This window comes from Hyla sarda, chromosome 8 (genome assembly GCF_029499605.1).
Source record: "Hyla sarda isolate aHylSar1 chromosome 8, aHylSar1.hap1, whole genome shotgun sequence".
Taxonomy (NCBI): Eukaryota; Metazoa; Chordata; class Amphibia; order Anura; family Hylidae; genus Hyla; species Hyla sarda.
Window position 1 is genome coordinate 61,156,994 of NC_079196.1, and position 23,731 is coordinate 61,180,724.

The following is a 23,731-nucleotide window of genomic DNA, read 5'->3' on the forward strand; positions in this document are numbered from 1 at the left end:
TGGGCCACAGTATTTAAATTTGACCCATATGACCTATTGATTTGGTTTCCTGAATGTTGCCTGTCCTGTTCGCTATTCTTATTACCGTACTGACTTAAAGGGGTACTCCAGAGGAAAAAAAATTTTTTTAAATCAACTGGTGCAAGAAAGTAATATAGATTTGTAAATTACGTCTATTTAAAAATCTTAATCCTTCCAGTGCTTATCAGCTGCAATATGCTCCAGAGGAAGTTGTTTAGTTCTTCCCAGTCTGATCACTGTGCTCTCTGCTGCCACCTCTGTTCATGTCAGGAACTGTCTGGAGCAGGAGAGGTTTGTTATGAGGATTTGATCCAGCTCTGGACACTTCCTGACACAGATAGAGGTGTTAGCAGAGAGCACTGTGGTCAGACTGGAAAGAACCACACAACTTCCTCTGGAGAATACAGCAGCTAAGTACTGGAAGGGTTAAGATTTTTATATAGAAGTAATTTACAAATCTGTATCACTTTTTGACACCAGTCGATTTTTTTTTATTTTTTTACCCCTTTAACTCAGGTCTGATCCCCATCTGTATCCCATACTGGCCAAACTCTGTCTGATAGGTCAGGGCAATTTAGGGAGTAATGAGGTCTGGTTCCAGTGTGGGGCTGCCCTTTATAGGGCATAGCAACATGCGTCAGGATGGGTGAGGTAGAGTAGTTCTGATTAGGGTGAGTTAGTATCATCACCCATTCAATAGCTACTGACCCACAGCACCCGAGATCCCACCTGTGATCCCATTACTCAGCAGACAATTGACGCAACAATACAGTAGATTCACAAATGACTTTTATTATTATAACTTAAGCACTGTATAGTTATGGGGTCACTTTTTTAGCTTTGACTTTTATCCAAAAAGAATTAAAAGTTATGCTTTAATATGCATATGCTCAATTTCTGTATCATATTGAACTCTGTCTGCCCTGACCTATATCTGTATATCTTTAAGATGACTGAGCTGCCCTTACTGTAGTTAATGGGTTAATGTATTATTATGTCGTTCATTTCAATGGTGCTTGCTCATGCTCTGAGATTACAGCAATACGGTGAGTGTATTTGCATTGTTCAGCAGGTACGATGATATTGTTTTGTGCTATGTGTGAAATATCTATATATATATATATATATATATATAAAACTCAATGGCTGACATTTATCATTGTCTTTAGACAGTTTTTTGTGTCTAGAAAGGCGCTAAAAGGGCAAGCAGGGTTTATTTGCGCCTTTTTTGCGCCTTTTGGTTTGCACATTTCTGCTGTTTTTGAGTGGCAATACACATGATATGGAAGGGTTTTATGAACTGCGCCTTTTTGTGAAAAGGCGCAAAAAAGGCGCAAAGCCACTGAAAAGTCTCTAAAATTACACCAGCCCAGACTTAGCTTAGCTTTTTGGTGTATGTGAAAAGAGAAATTTCAGAAAATGTGACCTGCACAAAATGTATCAAATGATGTATGACATCACCAGCACACAAACAAAAAAGGTGTAGAAAAATGCTTCACTTACATCTACAATGATAAATGCTTCACTTACACCTACAATGATAAATGCTTCACTTACACCTACAATGATAAATGCTTCACTTACACCTACAATGATAAATGCCGCCCATTGTGTGTGTGTGTATGTGTGTATGTTCCAGCATCACGTCCAAACGGCTAAAGATATTAACATGAAACTTGGCACACATGTTACTTATATGTCAACAACAAACATAGGATAGGTGATTTAACCCTTACTCACCCCCATTTGCCAGGGGCTGGGTTTTTGTTTAAAGTCCCATACAAGTCTATGGGAATTATATGTTACTGCATAACTTCCAAACGGCTGGAGATATTTCGATAATACTTGGTCACATGTTACTTATATGTCCACTTAAATGGGCACTGTCACCTACTTTATTTTTTGATATGTTGTAGTACTTATGTACTACAACATATCTCTAATATACTTTTATTATTTTTTTTTCATTAAAAAGGTTTAATTTACATTTAAAAACTGGCCACTGAAAAAGGACTGATTTTGGAGTGGCAATCAGTCCTTTTTCAGTTAGGCTGCACTCGCTCCCTGCCTGTCAATCAGACAGGCGGGAGCGAGCACATTGGCTCCCCGGCCACTGGCTGGGAGGCCACTCCTCCCGCACATCGCCGCCGCCTCGTTGCCGCCGCTGTCCCTGCACGCCCGCTGCCGGACTCTGCAGTAACTGCAAGTGTAATGAGGGAACGGGGTATGCGGGGTGGGGGGGGGAGGAATGAACGGGCTAGTGCCGTAGCAGGGGGGAGGAACGGGCTAGCAAATAGCAAAAAAAAAAAAAATAGGATGGTGGGAGCTACCCTTTAAAATATAGGATAGTTAATTTAACCCTTAACTACCCTAATTTGTGAGGGTCAGGGTTATTGTTTAAAGTCCCATGCAAATCAATGGGAAATGTATGTTTCCACATAACTTCCGTACGGCTGTAGAGATTTCAATACCTGGTACACATATTACGGGTTGGGATATGAGGATGGGATATAAGGTTGGGATAGGAGGTCGGCATAGTAGATCGGGATAGGAGGGCAGGATATGAGGACGGCATAGGAGGTCGAAAGAGGAGGTCGAGATAGGAGGACGGGCTAGGAGGTTGGGATAGGAAGTCGGGATAGGAGGTTGGGATAGGAGGTCGAGATAGGAGGATGGGATAGGAGGTTGGGATAGGAGGTCGAGATAGGAGGACGGGATAGGAGGTAGGGATAGGAGGTCAGGATAGGAGGACGGGATAGGAGGTCGTGATAGGAGGACGGTATATGAGGACAGGATAGGAGGTCGAGATAGGAGGTCGAAGTAGGAGGACGGGATAGGAGGACGGGATAGGAGGATGGGATAGGAGGTCGGGATATGAGGACGGGATATGGGGTTGGGATATGACTACAATATATGAGGACAGGATATGAAGTCAAAAGCTTCCTCCTTTGTTGATTTTCCTCCCCAACAAGGATAAGGAGGGAAAAACCGGGCAACGCTGAGTACTCAGCTAGTATATATATATATGTATATATATATAAATATATAACATATATATATATATATATATATATATATATATATAAAACTTAAAGGGGTTCTCCGGTGCTTAGACATCTTATCCCCTATCCAAAGGATAGGGGATAAGATGCCTGATCGCGGGAGTCCCGCCGCTGGGGACCCCCGTGATCTTGCACGCAGCACCCCGTTTGTGATCAGTCCGCCGGTAAACACTCTGGGGACTGATTACAAACGGGGTGCCACATGCAAGATCACGGGGGTCCCCAGCGGCGGGACTCCCGCGATCAGGCATCTTATCCCCTATCCTTTGGATAGGGGATAAGATGTCTAAGCACCGGAGTACCCCTTTAATGTGTGGCTATGTGTGTGCATGTGTGTGTGTGGATAAGTGTATGTTCCAGCATCACGTCCAAACGGCTAAAGATATTAACATGTATCTTGGCACACATGTTACTTATATGTCAACAACAAACATAGGATACGTAATTTAGCCCTTACTCACACCCATTTGCCAGGGTCAGGATTTTTGTTTAAAGTCCCATGCAAATCTATGGGAAATGTATGTTCCCACATAACTTCCATACAGCTGGAGATATTTCAATAATACCTGGTACACATATTACTTATATGTCAAATAAAAATATATGCTAGTTAAATTAACCCTTACCTACACCCTTCTATAAAAGATGGGATTTTGTTTCAAGTCCCATGCGAGTATATGGGACTTCCAATACCTTACTCCACCCCTATTTGCCAGGGCCTGGGTTTTTGTTTGAAGTCCCAAGCCACACCCTATATGACAAAGACACGCCCACTGTTTAAGCCCCACCTCTTTTATTATCTACCCTTTTTGTGCATCGGTCTGGCTTGCAAATCACGCCCAGTCCCACAAAGCCACGTTCCCTTCTATTTTCAGCTTACAATATCTTCATCACAAATCAGTCCCACCTGAGGACAGGATATGAGGATGGGACATAAGGACGGGATATGAGGTTGGGATATGAGGACGGGATATGAGGATGGGATATGAGATCGGGATATGAGGACGGGATATGAGGATGGGATATGAGGTCGGGATATGAAGAAGGGATGTGAGCACGGGATATGAGGAAAGGATATGAGATTGGGAAATGAGGCCGGATATGAGGACAGGATATGAGGTAGAGGTGTGAGGATGGGAAATGAGGTCGAGATAGGAGGTCGGGATATGAGGACGGGATATTAGGATGGGATATGAGGTTGAGATATGAGGTCGAGACATGAGGTCGAGATATGAGGACAGGATATGAGGTCTAGATAGGAGGTCGGGTTATGAGGTCAAGATAGGAGGTCGGGATATGAGGACGGGATTGGAGGACGGGATATGAGGATGGGATATGAGGTTGAGATATGAGGACAGGATATGAGGTTGAGATATGAGGACGGGATACGGGGTTGGGATTTGACAACAATATAGGATGACGGGATATAAAGTCAAAACCTTCCTCCTTTGTTGATTTTCCTCCCCAACAAGGATTAGGAAGGAAAAACCGGGCAATGTTATGTTTCCTTTTGCTTCAGGCTAAGTTTTCATAACTATTTAAAATGGTATGGCAAACTTTTTGGGGATTGTGTAAACTGCTGATTGTCCCACCAACTGGTGGTAGTTGTGACACTGAAAGTTTTTTTGTATGATAGCCTCTTAGGTTCTAGATTCACACTACAGAATTTCCGCCTGCAATTCCACTGTGAAATTGCAGGCAGAAAATCCGCTTCCTAAAATGTATAGTATAGTGAATGGGTTTCCATTTACAAATTCACACTTTGGAATTTGTGAAGCGGAATTTGTGAACAGAAAATCCGCTTTAAATTTTTAATACTCGTGGAACACATTGCAGTCTATTGGAGACTGCAATGTCCACGCGGTCCTAGCGCCGGCTGAATCAGTCGGCGCTGGACGCACTCGGGATCTCGGGGTGGAAATTTCCTGCCCGGAGATTCCGTAGTGTGAATTTAGCCGTAGGGTATGTTTACACAGCAGGATGTCCGCCCTGTCCGCTTTCTGTAGATACCGGAATCGAACATGTTTCTGCCATAGAAATTACGTCGTGTGGACAGCAGCAGAATCCCATTGAAATCAATGGGACTCTGCTGCAGCAGAATGTCCGTGCAGAATATTCTGCCGTGTGAACATACCCTAACACCGGGTTCACACTTTCAAAATTCATCCAGAGATTCCGAGTGCTAGGACCGTGCAGACATTGCCATCCCCATAGATAGCAATGTGTGCAGCGCAGATTGCGCCAGAACATTGGGCAGGTTCAATGATGTGGCAAAATTATTTGTTCCTACAGAAAATTCCGATCAGGAAATTCTGCAGTGTGAATGGGTTTACAGGAAACCCAGTTACCTGCATGTAAACCTTCATGCAGCGGAATTTCCGACTGAAATCCCTGAGCGGAATTCCGGTCGGAAATTCCGTAGTGTGAAACTGGCCTAATAAGAGACAGTGATGGACCTCCATCTTGGTTTCACCTATTTCTACTGAATCCGTCTCTTGACCCCGGTTAGACCCCAATTGGCAGACTGACAGGATGAATACGGTGATATCACATAATAAGAGCTTTCAGCAGATACCGGAATGATGATGCAATTTCCCAATATGCACCTGTAATGGTTTTGCTGCCCTGTACGTTAGCCGGTCCCATGATAACCGTTGCTGTAGAACATTAGGCTTTACATCCAGGCTTGTAGGTCCCTGGCTGCTGCCTGGGTCTTTGGCTCCAGCCCAGATGCTGACACCAGTCCAGCACTGACACTTCATTAGGAACGCAGCTCTTCATACTGGGAATACATATCCGATCAGCCGTAAAACACATCATTTCTTTAAGTGTCGGTTTAACACCACATCCCAACAGACTAATGTATTGTCCTATTAGCTTCTTATTTGTGTGATGCATGGCTCCCACTGCTATCTATGTAAATTCCTACTTTTATCAGCCCGTGGTGGCAGTGTCGCTGGTTTAAATCAATTGGAACATTTGCACTAAACAACTCTCAGCCATTTGATTCCCTGAAGCGGTTTTGCATAAACTGAATGTTTACGAGTCCAAAGCTGAGAACGGAAACAAAAGATTTCTCCTACGATTAAACACAAGGGGGGAGATTTATCAAAACCTGTCCTGGCGAAAAGTTGCTGAGTTGCCCATAGCAACCAATCAGATCGCGTCTTTCATTTTTCAGAGGCCTTTTCAAAAATGAAAGAAGCGAACTGATTGGTTGCTATGGGCAACTCTGCAACTCTTTCTCTGGACAGGTTTTGATAAATCTACCCAAGGGCTATGTGCGAGCAGCAAAATATTTAAGAGGGAAGAAGACGTCTACAAAAAATTGTAATGTTTCTGTAGATAAATGTCATCGCTATTATAATACAATACTACACACAATTGACTTCCTCTGCAGTTATAGGAGACTCGTCTTCTTTAAAATGCTGCCCCCTTGTGGCTGTCAGTTGTTACTGCCCTTTCAAGAAAATTTGATGTCACAAAAGGACCATCTTGTTTCTTAATAATTTCTTCTTCTTTTTTTTTTTGCCTTAAAATACATTTGCATTTAGACTAGAACTAGACCTCTCTTTTTTCTTAAAATGACCTGTCCTTAACTTTCACCTTGTTATATTGGAGTTTTGCCGCATTGTTCTTTAAACGATCCAGCTATAGAAAATCCTGATATAAACTTTATTAAAATATGTTACATATTCCAGTTGTGCCTTTGTAATTTTGTGCAATTTTCTGATATCATTCTTATTTAACAGAGTCAATTTTACTATAGACCAGAGTTTTCCAACCAGTGTGCCTCCAGCTGTTACAAAACTTGGGCATACTGGGAGTTGTAGTTTTGCAACAGCTGGAGGCACACTAGTTGGGAAACGCTGCTATAGACAGTAACTGAAACTACAAAAGGGCATCTACGAGGAAACTCCCTGCAAACAGTTCATAGGGTACATATGAAGTAAAAATGATGCAAGGTCTTGGGGGGGCAGGGGTAGTGGTGTTAGGGTTAGAAGGGGATAAACGGGTCTGGGGGGCATAAAAGGAAAAATAAAAATGTAAAAATGTAAAAAAAAGTAAAAATGATGCAGGGGTCTTGGGGGGCAGGGGTGGTGGTGTTAGGGTTAGAAGGGATAATGGGGTCTGGGGGGGGCATAAAAGTAGAAATTATGCAGGGGTCTTGGAGGGCAGGGGTGGTGTTAGGGTTAGCAGGGTATAAAATGGTCTGGGGGGGGGGCATAAAAATGATACAGGGGTCTTGGGGGGCAGGGGTGGTGGTGTAAGGGTTAGAAGGGGGGATAAAGGGGTCTGGGGGCATAAAAGTAAAAATGCAGGGGTCTTGGGGGGCAGGGGTAGTGGTGTTAGGGTTAGAAGGGGATAAAGGGGTCTGGGGGGCATGAAAGGAAAAATAAAAATGTAAAAAAGGAAAAAAAGGAAAAATTATGCAGGGGTCTTGGGGAGGGGTGGGGGCAGGGGTGGTGGTATTAGGGTTAGAAGGGACAAAGGGGTCTGGGGGGCATAAAAGTAGAAATGATGCAGGGGTCTTGGGGGGCAGGGGTAGTGGTGTCAGGATTAGAAGGGGATAAAGGGGTCTGAGGGGCATAAATTTAAAAATAATGCAGGGGTCTTGGGGGCAGGGGTGGTGGTGTTAGGGGTTAGAAGGGGATAAAGGGGTCTGGGGGGGGCATAAAAGTAGAAATTATGCAGGGGTCTTGGAGGGCAGAGGTGGTGTTAGGGTTAAAAGAGGATAAAAGGGTCTGGGGGGGTGTAAAAGTAAAAATGATGCAGGGGTCTTGGGGAGCAGGGGTGGTGGTGTTAGAGTTAGAAGGGGGATAAAGGGGTCTTGGGGGGACAGAAAAGTGTAAAGAAGGATGATGCAGGGGTCTTGGGGGCAGATGAGTCTAGAGGAGGACTTAGGGATCAGGGGGGCAGAGGAGTCTGGAGGAATCTGAAGGAGGAGGGAAAAGATGGGTCTGGAAGAGGACCTAGGGGTCTGGGGGCACTTAAGGCCCATCCACATTGAGGACATTCCTCCGGCGGAAATCTGCTTGCAGCAGAGTCCTATTGTTTTCAATGGGATTCTGCTGCTCTGTGCATACTGTGGAATCGCCACAGTGGAATTCCTCCAGCAGAATGGACATAAACAAACATGTTTGTTCTTTGGGTGGACGTCCATTCTGCTGGAAGAATTCCACCGGACTGCATTGTCATCTATAGAGATGGCGCACATCCGTTCAGTCCTACTGCCAATGGCTCCAGTGGCGCCTGCAGCAAGGCGACATTCCACCGACTAAATGTCCACAGTATGAAAAAGCCCTTAGGGGTCTCAAACCCAGTTGTCTCAAACCCTGAGCCCTAATATATATATTTCTACAGACAAACTACAATCTGACACCTTGGGTATAGGTGTCTAATTAGGTAGCCCGGGTTTATTTGGTGGGTAGTCAGACAAGAGCCTCTCCAACTCTTCTATAAGATTTGTAAAATACTTCTATTAAAATTGTTTAATCCTTTCAGTACTTCTGAAGTTAAGGTTGTTCTTTTCTGTCTAAGTGCTCTCTGATGACACTTGTCTCGGGAACCGCCCAGTTTAGAAGCAAATCCCCATAGCAAACCTCTTCTAAACTGGGCGGTTCCCGAGACTCATGTCATCAGAGAGCACTTAGACAGAAAAGAACAACTCAACTTCAGAAGCTCATAAGTACTGAAAGGATTAAGATTTTTTAATAGAAGTAATTTACAAATCTGTTCAACTTTCTGGAGCCAGTTGATGGATAACCCTTTTAATAAGCTCCACCATTAGGAAATTGAGAAGGAGATGATTTCTAATAATTGATACATACACTATAACAAATGACGTCATTGACAAACCTATACTAAAGCATATGAGGGGGATATCAATTCTGGATATAAATTATTGGGGTCATTTAGAAATCAGCAATGGTTTTCTTTTACATATAAACATGCTAAATTCAATTATCACATAAGAAATATGGATCCCATAAAATGAATCGTGCGCTGGGGGCCTTGCGGACCACGCAAAAAATGCTATTATAATGGCAAGTGACAACGCCACAGAGTCGTGCAGCTGATTTTATGGAAAATGCGTACTGCGGCAATCTTTTTTTTAAAGCACTCATTAAACATACCAGAGCGATTCACTGATATCATATAACATTTATATAAGGCCGGTTTATATTACACATAAAGTATACAAATGGCTGCCTGATCCTACCCCGAAATTCTCGCCAAGGCGCAGATGGGCCCCTTGCATTGTCAATAGCTGTTTTGTTTTAATATGTAGAAAATGACACTGATATATTAACTATACACATGCCTATGCCTATTAAGGTGTGGTGCGTAACGCCACTAAGCTATGACCTTATTTCACGGGTAAATAATCTACAGTGTAAATACATTTCATACGTTTATTCATAAGTGTATTTTATGTAGACAAAATCATTGATCATTATACTGTACTGGATGCTGGAGCCTATTACTGCTTTGGTTTTACTGTCAGTCTGCAGTGCCATCTAGTGTCCAAATTAAGCAATGGCAGCAGTGTAAAGACAAAGGGGAAGATTTCTCAAAACCTGTGCAGAGGAGAAGTACAGCAGTTTCCCAGAGTAACCAGATTATTTTGTACATTTTTTATATGGCCTCTGAAAAATTAAAGAAGCGATCTGATTGGTTGCAATGGGCAACTGCTTCGCTTTCATTTGCACAGGTTTCGATAAATCTCCCCTATTAGAATAATTCAGGATTTAAACACTGCCATCTAGTGTCCAACTAGAGCATTGCATGTGTTTTTTTTTTTTTTTTTTTTTAAACACAACTTTCTTAAGACAATTTCTGTGTGGAATTCCGCTTGGAATGTCCGCATAGAAACCCAACTGCAGCAGAGTCCCATTGAATTCAGCGGGATTCTGCTGCGCTGTGCACACGGCGGAAATTCTGTTTTCCGTGCCCACAGAAAGAATGAACCTGTTCATTCTTTCTGCGGACACCGCATGGAATGCATAACTGTCTATGAGGCAGCGCATAGCTGTGCGGTCCTAGCGCCGGTATATTATGCCGGAGCCCACAGTCTGCAGAATGTCCGCACAGAGATTTTCCGTGCGACCATTCCTACGTGTGAACATAGCCTTATCGTATATGCAATGGTAAGTAATTGGGAGAAAAGGGGTGCCCTGATCCCTGTTTCGCAGACCAAGCCAGTTGCTGTCTGCTGCTTGTTGGGGGAGACAAAATTGGACAACAATGTTGGTTTAATAGCTGATCATTCTGGTTTTAAGGAACAGCCCTTAAATAAGTGAAATGAAATGTTCTCCTTATTATGATTCTTCTTATAATATTAATAATAATGATGATGATAATTATAGCAGATACATTTCCAGATCAAGTACAGGAAAAAAATAATAATAATAATAATGCTATACTACTACTATTACTAATAGTTATTATTATTATTATCATGTTTATTATTATTAATAATAATTATAATAATAATAATTACTATTATTATAATTATATTAATATTATAGCATCTGTTTTCAGATCAAGTGCAGAAAAAGAAAAATGATAATAATCACACTAGAGATGAGCGAACTTACAGTAAATTCGATTCGTCACGAACTTCTCGGCTCGGCAGTTGATGACTTATCCTGCATAAATTAGTTCAGCTTTCAGGTGCTCCGGTGGGCTGGAAAAGGTGGATACAGTCCTAGGAGACTCTTTCCTAGGACTGTATCCACCTTTTCCAGCCCACCGGAGCACCGGAAAGCTGAACTCATTTATGCAGGATAAGCCATCAACTGCCGAGCCGAGAAGTTCGTGATGAATCAAATTTACTGTAAATTCGTTCATCGCTAAATCACATCATACTACTACTTATAGTTATTCATTATTACCTCTAGCTATCATGATTTAACCCTCGTCAAAGCCGCTCAGACCCTTACTGTTTCCAACATCGAGAACTGACTGGTCACTTGCTGCCTAATATATCCTCCCACCCCTGACAGGAGCCATTGTAACAGGATAATCAATGTTATTCACTTCACCCCATCAAAGGTTTTAATGTTCTAGCTAATTGGTGAACAGTATCTTAGTACTATATAAATAAGGAAAAAATACCAACTAGAGGGATTATTAACCTTTTATGCTTTAGAAACATTGTCAATCAGAAGTAACCTCCTCTTAAGAGGGCTGGTGTCCTATTCTTGCAGACCAGTATATATACCAATAATAAAAAAAAATGGAGTCACATAGAAGAATCATTGTAAACATACTTTAAAGGGATACTTTTAAAATCAACTGGTGCCAGAAAGTTAAACAGATTTGTAAATTACTTCTATTAAAAAATTCTTCATCCTTCCAGTACTTATTAGCTGCTGAATACTACAGAGGAAACTATTTTCTTTTTTGGAACACAGTACCCTGACATCTCTGTCCATTTTAAGAACTGTCTTAAAATGGACAGAGATGTCCACAGAGAGCACTGTGGTCATGATGTCAGCAGAGAGCTCTGTGTTCCAAAAAAAAAAAAAAAGAATTTCTTCTGTAGTATTCAGCAGCTAATAAGTACTGGAAATATTAAGATTTTTTTTAAATAGAAGTAATTTACAAATCTGTTTAACTTTCTGGCACCAGTTGATTTAAAAAAAAAAAAAAAGTTTTCCACTGGAGTACCCAGGTCTGAAATACCCAGATCTATTGTCGAATCAACTGATATGTTGGAAACGGAAATAAGAGATACTTTACTGCCATCTGGTGGATAAGAGAGGTAAAGCCTTTGTACAGTGTTCAGCTCTAGACATGGGCTGTATACAGGAACATTTTAGATGTATAAATAAGCCATTTTCACATGTTGTGATTGCAATTTTTGCCTGACTGTAGGTCTATAGAGCTAGAAGCTGGTTTATGTGCGTATGTGTGAATACAGAAAAACACCAGAAAAAAGTGGAAATCACATGACAGAATATCTGCCCAGAAAAATTACAGGTGAACATTCTGTGTGCTCCGACATGCACCAACTCTATAGATGCCAATGTGTTTCCGAGAGGATTCTGCTGAAAGAATGATCTTTCTGTGAGGTCTGGAATGCAAACTTTCTGCGATGAAGACGCACTGCACAAATTTCACCATGTGCGTGGTGCAGCAGAATCCCACTGAAAACAATAGAAGGCTGCTGCACTGGAATTTACAAGTGGGATTCCAGATGGGAATTATGCTTGAAAATTCTGCAGTGTAGATGGGCCCTTACAGAAAAGCCAATAAATCTGAATAGTTTTCTCTATATTAAAGGGGTACTCCAGTGGAAAACTTTTTTTTTTTTTTTTATTTATTTTTTAAATCCTCTGGTGCCAGAAAGTTAAACAGATTTGTAAAGTACTTCTATTAAAAAATCTTAATCCTTCCAGTACTTATCAGCGGCTGTATAATACAGAAGAAGGTCTTTTCTTTTCTGTCTGTCCACAGTGCTCTCTACTGACACCCCTGTTCATGTCAGGAACTGTCCAGAGCAGGAGAGGTTTGCTGTGGGGATTTGCTCCTGCTCTGGACAGTTCCTGACATGGACAGAGGTGTCAGCAGAGAGCACCGTGGACAGACAGAAAAGAAATTCAAAAAGAAAAGAACTTCCTCTGTATTATACAGCAGCTGAGAAGTACTGGAAGGATTAAGATTTTTTAAATAGAAGTAATTTACAAATCTGTTTAACTTTCTGGCACCAGTTGATTTAGAAAAAATTTTTTCCACCGGAGTACCCCTTTAAGTGGCACCCACTGAGTTCTGCAGATGTATAGTGACCTCTTAGCAGACGTTCAGTGATCTTGTCTCTCACAGTTGGCCTCACTGGTTGTATGCAACAGCTTAGTACAGTGGTCCCCAAACTGTGGCCCTCCAGATGTTGCAAAACTACAACTCCCAGCATGCCTGGACAGCCAACGGCTGTCCAGGCATGCTGGGAATTGTAGTTTTGCAACATCTGGAGGGCCACAGTTTGGGGACCACTGGCTTAGGAGCTTGATTTGAGAAATCCTGAACTTGCAGGGGTCACAATCCAATGGTCTGTAGACCTCTGAGTGCTGTAAACAAGCTGTCCTATAGGAGGAATCCGTCTCCCTGGAAGTAGCTGACATTTTAAAGGGGTACTCTGGAGGAATTTTTTTAAATGAACAGATACCAGAAAGTCTTTTAGTTAATGATCTTAAAGGAGTACTGCAGCCATAGACACATATCCTCTATCCGCAGGATAGGGGATAAGTGTCTGATCGCGGAGGGGTCCAAAAGCTGGAACCCCGCGCAATCTCTCTTACGGGGACCCGGCATTACCGCGGCTCTGCGCGGCTAATGCGCGTGTCGTCTACCTGACTGAGGTCAACGATATGCCCTCTCCATACAGCTCTATGGGAGAAGTGGGGATGCACAAACGCTTCATCTCCGCCTCTCTCATAGAGATACATGGAGGGGGCATGTCTGCCATGGAGTCATGCTGTGGCCAACAAGCCTCCTGCAAAGGAGAGCCGCGGCAGAGCCAGGGCCCCATACAGGAGATTGCGGGGGTCCCAGTGCTTGGATCCCCACAATCAGATACTTATCCCCTATCCTGCGGATAGGGGATAAGTGTCTATGGCTGCAGATCTCCTTTAAAGGGGTACTCCGCCCCTAGACATCCAAAGAATAGGGGATAAGACGTCTGATCCCGGGGGTCCCGCCGCTGGGGACCCAAACTCGCTCTTTGCAGAATGACGGACCATACAGGGGCCGGAGCATCGTGACATCACAGCTCCGCCCCTTGTGCCATCACGGCCCGCCCCCTTAATTAAAGTCTATGGGAGGGAGCGTGACAGCCGTCATGCCCCCTCCCATAGACTTATATTGAGGGAGCAGGCCGTGACATCATGAGGGGCGGAGCTGGACCGTCACGATGCTCCGGCCCCTGTATCGCTCGTCAGTATGCACAGAGCGAGTTTGCTCCATGCATTGGATAACAGCGGGGTACTGTAGCCGAGATCAGACGTATTATGCCCTATCCCCTTATCCCCTATCCTTTGGATAGGGGATAAGATGTCTTGGGGCGGAGTACCCCTTTAAGCCTTCAAGTACTTATCAGCTGCTGTATGCTTCAGAGGAAGTTGATTAGTCCTTTCCAGTCTGACCACAGTGCTCTCTGCTGACACCTCTGTCCATGTCAGGAACTGTCCAGAGCAGGAGCCAATCCCCATAGCAAACCTTTCCTGCTGTGGACAGTTCTTGACATGGACAGAGGTGTCAGAAGAGAGCACTGTGGTCAGACTGGAAAGGACTAAACAACTTCCCCTGGAGCATACAGTTTAAGATTAAGATTTTTAAATGGAAGTAAATTACAAATCTGTAGAAGTTTCTGGCACCAGTTGATTTGAAAACATTTGTTGTTACTCTGGAGTACCCCTTTAAAGAAGATCCAATCATGCCCTGCCTTACCAACTGAATCAGTATTTGATGCAGTACACAAAGCAACAGCTGTCTGGGCATGCTGGGAGTTGTAGTTTTGCAACATCTGAAGGGCCACAGTCCGGAGACGGCTTCACTAAAGGATACCTTCTAGCGGGACATTTCTGTTATACAGATTCATCTCAGTGCAGTGTGTATGATCTCTAATATGGTTTTATCCTGGATCTGCGCAAATTTGGAAAAGTGTATTAGGGATGACCATTTTATTAATGGGGTATTCTACCTATAGACATATTATCCCCTAAGATGTCTGATCGCGGGGGTGTGGTGCGACATCACAAGGGGGGCCTGGTGTCACGTCTCCAACTCAGAAACCAGCGTGCACCGGCACAAAATGGGTGCTCCATAGAGATCGCGGGGTCCCAGCAGCGGGACACCTGCGATCCGACATCTTATCTCCTATGCATTGGGCGGAGTGCCCCTTTATAAATACCACAGTGGTTTTTTCCTTAGTTTTTTTTTTCTTCTTAGAACACACATTACATTACCAGAAATGCGATCCCAGATCCCAGAGTGCTGGCTGGTTAAAGACTGAGGTAGGGCAAATACAACTTACAATTTACTTCTATGAAACGTGTGGAAACTTTCCAATTATCTGTGTACCTCACTCTGAAGAATCATAACAGCGTGGTTAAAATGATGGTGCTCCAACGTGGCTGACGTTCCATAGAGCTGTGACAGAGCCGAGCCGCTCCTGAAAGGGGGAAAGAGAGAATGTCAGCACAATTGTCACCGCAGTGTAATGCTGTCAGTATCCCCCACATTATATCAACGTAGATGAGCGGCAAAAGGGACAGCAAGTGGGGACTGACAGAGAAAAGGATACGGTACCAGGACCATGAGATCGACATGCCTGAATACTGATACAATACACTGCATAAGAGATAGATGGAAGGATGGAGATAGATAGATATGAGAGATAGATAGATGATAGATAGATGATAGATAGATAGATAGATAGATAGATAGATAGATAGATAGATAGATAGATAGGTAGATAGGTAGATAGAAAGATATGAGAGATAAATAGATGATAAATAGATAATAGATAGATATGAGAGATAGATAGATGGATAGATAAATATGAGAGATAGATGATAGATAGATATGAGAGATAAATAGATGATAGATAGATAGATAGATAGATAGATAGATAGGTAGATATGATAGATAGATAGATGATAGATAAATAGATATGAGATAGATATATACACAGATAGATATGAGAGATAGATAGATTATAGATAGATATGAGATAGATAGATAGATAGATAGATAGGAGAGATAGATAGATAGATAGATAGATAGACATGAGATAGACAGATAAAGAAGATAATGCAACACACCAAAATAACGTGAAAAAACTTGTGGTTTTTATTCCATGATGTAGCAGACAACATTTCGGCGACCTCTAATCCCCATTTTCAAGTCTTTTTCGCGTAATTTTCACTTGAAAATGGCGATGAGAGATGCCGAAAATGGCGATGGCGATGCCGAAATGTTGTCTGCTACATCATGGAATAAAAACCACAAGTTTTTTCACGTTATTTTGGTGTGTTGCATTATCCACTTTATCTAAGAAGAACCGGGACACCGAGGCTCTAATGTGCTTGAACGCACTACCCTTTTCAATTTTGGAGATAGATAATAGATATGAGATAGATAGATAGATAGATAGATATGAGCTGGATAGATAGATATGAGACACATAGATATGAGATAGATAGATAGATGGATAGATAGATATGAGATAGATAGATAGATATGAGATAGATAGATAGATAGATATGAGATAGATAGATAGATATGAGATAGATAGATATGAGCTAGATAGATATGAGCTAGATAGATATGAGATCGATAGGATAGATATGAAATAGATAGATATGAGATAGATAGATAGATAGATAGATAGATATGAGATAGATAGATAGGATAGATATGAGATCGATAGATAGATATGAGATAGATAGATAGATATGAGATAGATAGGATAGATATGAGATAGATAGATATATATGAGATAGATAGATATATATGAGATAGATAGATAGGAGATAGATAGATAGATAGATAGATAGGATAGATAGGAGATAGATAGATAGATATGAGATAGATAGATAGATAGATAGATAGATAGGAGATAGATAGATATGATAGATATGAGATAGATAGATAGATAGATAGATAGATATGAGATAGATAGGAGAGATATGAGGTAGATAGATAGATATGAGATAGATAGATAGATATGATAGATATGAGATAGATAGATATGAGATAGATATGATATAGATAGATATGAGATAGATAGATAGGAGATAGATAGATAGATAGGATAGATATGAGATAGATAGATAGATATGAGATAGATAGATAGATATGAGATAGATAGGTAGGAGATAGATAGATAGGAGATAGATAGATAGATATGAGATAGATAGATATGAGATAGATAGATAGATAGATAGATAGATAGATAGGAGATAGATAGATAGATATGAGATAGATAGATAGGAGATAGATAGATATGATAGATATGAGATAGATAGATATGAGATAGATATGAGATAAATAGATAGGAGATAGATAGATAGGAGATAGATAGATAGATAGATAGATAGGATAGATATGAGGTAGATAGATAGATAGATATGATAGATATGAGATAGATAGATAGGAGATAGATAGATAGATAGATAGATAGATAGGATAGATATGAGGTAGATAGATAGATATGAGATAGATAGATAGATATGAGATAAATAGATAGATAGATATGAGATAGATAGATAGATATGATAGATATGAGATAGATAGATAGATAGGATAGATATGAGATAGATAGATAGATAGATAGATAGATATGAGATAGATAGATAGATAGATATGAGATAGATTATTTTTAGCTAAATAACCCTGGTCTTAAATGAGTATAGAAGTTGCAAGGTTATCCCAACTATGTGAAAGAAACAAAAGAAAGCAGGTATTGTGTGGTGTTCCTGATGTGCAGTGATCAGTATCTGCCAAAAGTGGTCCAAGGAAGGACAAGTGGTGTCCATGTCAGAGCTGGTGGCACAGAGGAATTAAACAATATTAGGTGGCTTTAAAAGTCTGATTAATTGGTACATATTCATTATTAGGACTAAGCTTTTATTGTTTATTGTAATTATGTAATAAGTAAAAAAATGTGGAAGCTTTGCAAATGGTTTTAGTTTAAACTATCCTACAGCTTGTGTACAGTTTCTTTGAAGATCTATGTGTTGTCACAGTTACAAACTACAAAAACAAACAACAAAAAAAGAAAACACTTTTGTAGCCTGATCTTGGTTGTAGGTAAGAGGAGTGCGTTCAGTGTAGAGGACACCTTATTTTTTCAACCTACCACTCTAAAGCCTAGAAAAACTGCCTTAAAGGGGTTATCCAGGAATAGAAAAACACAGCTAATTTCTTTCAAAAACAGCTCCCCTTCTGTCTCCAGGTTGGGTGTGGTTTTACAACTTGGCTGTATTCACTTCTATGGAGGTGAGCTGCAGAACCATGCCCAACCTGGAGACAGACGGGGAGAGGTTTCTGAAGTAGTTGTGTTTACCTATTCCTGAATAACCCCTTTAAGAAGTCAAGTAACCAATAGAATTGTGTTTGCCAACCTTTTTTTTTTTAGCTTTTGGCACACCTCAGAATCATTTTTTTATGTCACGGGGCACCTTCCTCTCCCCACCACCCCATATACAGTTTGCCCCTGTATGTAGGACTGACGGCACTAACTTATATACTGCACCCTGTCTGTGGCCGCATCCTCTGTAAAATGTAGCTCTGCTCCCCCATTCTCCTGCCCCAATGTGCTGGCTGGACACTTTCCCCTTCATAAGATGGTGTCCAATGGAGGAGCATGTGACGATACACATCACTCTGCCTTCTCCATAGTGTTACACTGCGCCCAAGCAAGGAGTGCATTCGCAGCAGAGGAGGCCGAGTGACGGATATGGTCACATGTTCTTCCATAGGACAGGGAAGCCGCCCAGCCAGCAGAAAGGGGCACGGGAGAAAGGGGGAGCAGAGCTACATTTTTACAGACAATGGGGCCGTGGCACACCGGCTGAAAGGAAATAAAAAGTAAAGGAAGGAAAAACATCTTTTAGTTCTTTTCTAAGGTTAACTGTGATGTGCCTGCGGATGAGCGCCATCATTTGTTATGTTCGGCTCTGGACTCCTCCTTGCTGGTTGAGCAACACTGAGATTCCAGCCAAGCTCCATAATACCACATCGGTTTAGACAATAATTGGGTCAAGGGGCTGACAGCGCAAATGGCTAAAATGTGGCAGCGGAAGAAGTATGGAATGTAATTATAAAATGGAGGATTGTTGTGAGGGGGAGGAGAATGGGATTGGACTGTCACTAGAGATTTATGTGCCTTACTATTTCACTTTTGGATCCTGGCCTATGATGACAAGATGGGGTTTCAGTCTCTAGAATTGAGTAGGAGAGATTATACTTGGAAAAATGCATCGACTAAGTCTCCCTGGAGGGCGGCATAGCGGCTGTAATATGACGGGGGGATGTCAGGGGGATGACCATAGTGGCAGTATGAGCAGAGTCTGGGCCTACCAAGAACCATGCCCTGTCTGTGTCTTCAGGTGTCATGGTTGCAGTATACTTCCACCATGCTTAAAGGGGAACTCTGGTGGAAAACAATTTTTTTTCATATCCACTTGTGCCAGAAATTTAAAAATATTTGTAAATTACTTTTATTTAAAAATGTTAATCCTTCCAGTACTTATCAGCTGCTGTATGCTCCAGAGGAAGTTCTTTTCTTTTGGAATTTGTTTTCTGTCTGACCACAGTGCTCTATGTTGACACCTCTGTCCATGTCAGGAACTGTCCAGAGCAGGATAGGTTTGCTATGGGGACTTGCTCCTACTGTGGACAGTTCCTGAGATGGACAGAGGTGTCAACAGAGAGCACTCTGGTAAGACAGAAAATAAATCCAAAAAGAAAAGAACTTCCTGTGGAGCATACAGCAGCTGATAAGTACTTAGCAGATGTCAGGGGGATGACCATAGTGGCAGTATGAGCAGAATCTGGTTCCTACCAAGAACCATGCCCTGTCTGTGTCTTCAGGTGTCATGGTTGCAGTATACTTCCATACTTCCACCATGCTTAAAGGGGTACTCCGGTGGAAAACACATTTTTTTTTCATATCAACTTGTGCCAGAAATGTAAACGGATTTGTAAATTACTTTTATTTAAAAATCTTAATCCTTCCAGTACTTATAAGCTGCTGTATGCTCCAGAGGTTTTCTTTTTTTTCTCTTTGAATTTATTTTCTGTCTTACTACAGTGCTCTATGCTGACACCTCTGTCCATGTCAGGATTTGTCCAGAGCAGGATAGGTTTGCTATGGGGACTTGCTTCTACTGTGGACAGTTCCTGAAATGGACACAGGTGTCAGCAGAGAGTACTGTGGTAAGACAGAAAAGAAATTCAAAGCAAAAAGAACTTCCTGTGGAGCATACAGCAGCTGATAAGTACTGGAAGGATTAAGATTTTTAAATAGAAGTAATTTACAAATCTGCATAACATTCTGGCATCAGCTCATTATAAGAAAATTGTTTTCCACTGTAGTATCCCTTTAAAGCAGTGGTTTCTAAACAGTGGCCCTCCAGCTGTTACAAAACTACAACTCCCAGCATGCCCAGACAGCCAACGGCTGTCTGGGCATGCTGGGAGTTGTAGTTTTGCAACAGCCAAAGGGCCACAGTTTGCACACCACTGTCTTAAAGGAAAATGGTGATGAAGTCCTAACTGCGTATGAACTTATACTACTAAGAAGTATTAAAATACTACATACTGTATAAAACTGTATGCAGTAAGTGCATACAGTGGTGACTGCAGATAGCTGCTATGGCAAAGGCTGTCATGGCAAGGGTGGTAAGCAAGTTCAGTATTACACCATTTTGCCACCATAGGTCATTTAACCCCTTCATGACCCAGCCCATTTTCACCTTCATGACCTGGGCATTTTTTGAAAATCTGACCACTGTCACTTTAAACATTAATAACTTTGGAATGCTTTTACTTATCATTCTGATTCCAAGATTGTTTTTTCGTGACATATTCTTCTTTATGTTGTTGGTAAAATTTCACTGATATTTGTATCCTTTCTTGGTAAAAAATCTAAAAATTTCATGAAAATTTTGAAAATTTAGCATTTTTCTAACTTTGAAAGTCTCTGCTTGAAAGGAAAATGGATATTCCAAATAAATTACATATTGATTCACATATACAATATGTCTACTTTGTGTTTGCATAAAAAAATTGACAAGTTTTTACTTTTGGAAGACATCAGAGGGCTTCAAAGTTCCGCAGAAATTTTCCAATTTTTCTCAAGATTTTCAAAATCGTAATTTTTCAGGGCCCAGTTCAGGTTGGAAGTGGATTTTAAGGGTCTTCGTATTAGAAATACCCCATAAATGACCCCATTATAAAAACTGCACCCCCCAAAGTATCCAAAATGACATTCAGTAAGTGTTTTAACCCTTTAGGTGTTTCACAGGAATAGCAGCAAAGTGAAGGGGAAAATTCTAAATCTTCATTTTTTACACTCGCATTTTCTTGTAGACCCAATTTTTGGATTTTTACAAGGGGTAAAAGGAGAGAAATCACCCTAAAATTTGTAACCCAATTTCTCTCGAGTAAGGAAATACCTCATATGCGTATGTAAAGTGTTCGGCGGGCGCAGTAGAGGGCTCAGAAGGGAAGGAGTGACAATGGGATTTTGGAGAGTGAGTTTTTCTGAAAGGGTTTTTGGGGGGCATGTCCCATTTAGGAAGCCCCTATGGTGCCAGAACAGTGGACCCCCCCCACATGTGACCCCATTTTGGAAACTATACCCTCATGGAATTTAATAAGGGGTGCAGTGAGCATTTACACCCCACTGGCGTTTGACAGATATTTGAAACAGTGGACTGTGCAAATCAAAAATTTTATTTTTCATTTTCACAGACCACTGTTCCAAAAATCTGTCATACATCAGTGGGGTGTAAATGCTCACTGCACCCCTTATTACATTCCGTGAGGGGTGTAGTTTCCAAAATGGGGTCACATATGAATATTTATTGTTTTGCGTTTGTCAGAACTGCTGTAACAATCAGCCACCCCTGTGCAAATCGTCTCAAATGTACATGGCGCACTCTCCCTTCTGGGCCTTGTTGTGCACCCCCAGAGCACTTTGCGCCCACATATGGGGTATCTCCGTAGTCGGGAGAAATTGCGTTACAAATTTTGGGGGTCTTTTTTCCCTTTTACCTCTTGTGAAAATGAAAAGTATAGGGCAACACCAGCATGTCAGTGTAAAAAATTTATTTTTTTACACTAACATGCTGGTGCAGACCCCAACTTCACCTTTTCATAAGGGGTTAAAGAAGAAAAAGCCCCCCAAAATTTGTAAGGCAATTTCTCACGAGTACGGCGATACCCCATATGTGTCCCAAAACTGTTGCCCTGAAATACGACAGGGCTCCAAAGTGAGAGAGCGCCATGCGCATTTGAGGCCTGAATTAGGGATTTGCATAGGGGTATTCTATGCCAATGATTCCCAAACAGGGTGCCTCCAGCTGTTGCAAAACTCCCAGCATGCCTGGACAGTCAATGGCTGTCCGGCAATACTGGGAGTTATTATTTTGCAACAGCTGGAGGCTCCGTTTTGGAAACAGTAGCGTACCAGACGTTTTTCATTTTTTGGGGGGAGGGGGGCTGTGTAGGGGTATGTGTATATGTAGTGTTTTTTACTTTTTATTTTAGGTTAGTGTCAGTGTAGTGTAGTGTTTTTAGGGTACAGTAACATGGGCAGAGGTTCACAGCAAGTTTGACGCTGGAAGTTTGAGCTGCAGCGCAAAATTTGCGCCATCTCAAACTTGCAGCACTCACTGTAAACCTCCGCCCATGTGAGTGTACCCTGTACATTCACATTTGGGGGAGGGGGCAAACATCCAGCTGTTGCAAACTCCGAGCATGCCCTTTGGCTGTCCGTGCATGCTGGGAGTTGTAGTTTTGCAACAGCTGGAGGAACGCTGGTTTGGAAACACTAAGTTAAGTAATAAACTTTCAAGTGTTTTGCAACCAAACTTAGTGTTTCCAAACCAGTGTGCCTCCAGCTGTTGCAAAACTACAACTCCCAGTATGCATGGTCTGCCAGTGCATGCTGGGAGTTATAGTTTTGCAACAATTGCAACAGCTGGAGGCACTGAGGTAGGAAACGGACAATGTTTCCCAACTAGTGTGCCTCCAGTTGTTGCAAAACTACAACTCCCAGCATGACCAGACTGCCCAGGCATGCTGGAAGTTGTAGTTCGGCAATATCTGAAGGATCAGATGTTGCCGAACTACAACTTCCAGCATGCTTGGGCAGTCTGGGCATGCTGGGAGTTGTAGTTTTGCAACATTTGGAGGTCCACAGTTTGGAGACCACTGTATAATGGTCTCCAATCTGTGCTCTTCCAGATGTTAGAGAACTACAACTCCCAGCATGCCTGGACAGACTGAGCATGCTGAGATTTGTAGTTTTGCAACATCTGGAAGAGCACAGATTGGAGACCATTATACAGTGGTCTCCAAACTGTGGACCTCCAGATGTTGCAAAACTACAACGCCCAGCATGCCCAGAAAGCCAAAGGCTGTCTGGGCATGCTGGAAGTTGCAGTTTTGAAACTCTCAGAGGCAGCAGTGAGATCGCTTTACGGCGATCTCACTGCTGCCAATGAAGATGCCGCACTGCTGCCGGAAACTCACCTCCGGGACGCAGTGCAGCCAGGACCGCATGGAGGACGCCGGGACCGCACGGAGGACGCCGGGACCGCTCGGGACACCGCTCGGACGGGTAAGTGACGCCGGGGGACGGGTCAGGGACACTTAGCAGAGCGGTGTGTGTCCCGATCCCCGTGATCGGGACTCACACACCGCGCTGCTAAGTATTTTCATAGCGAAACGCTGCTATCAGCTAGTCAGATTTGACCAGCTGATAGCAGCGATCGCTGGGGGGGGTGTGGGATGAAACCCCCCGTGGTCGCACGGTAAGATGGCTGGCTATCAGTGATAGCCACCATCTCACCGGGCGCTGCGGGGTGCCGTGAGTAGCGGCAGTAATGTTCATGACGTACCTGTATGTC

The 23,731-nt window shown here is 42.3% G+C and overlaps 1 protein-coding gene across 6 annotated transcripts in view; it reads right to left on the reverse strand.

The window, feature by feature from the left end:
* The window catches only part of PDE11A (phosphodiesterase 11A), an 807,989-nt gene that overhangs the window by 145,487 nt on the left and 638,771 nt on the right, over positions 1-23,731 (reverse strand). For all 6 annotated transcript variants that reach the window (XM_056536201.1, XM_056536200.1, XM_056536203.1 and 3 more), the window contains one exon: positions 15,168-15,258. In XM_056536201.1, the coding sequence (XP_056392176.1) occupies positions 15,168-15,258 (91 nt within the window). The remainder of the gene's footprint in view (positions 1-15,167; positions 15,259-23,731) is intronic.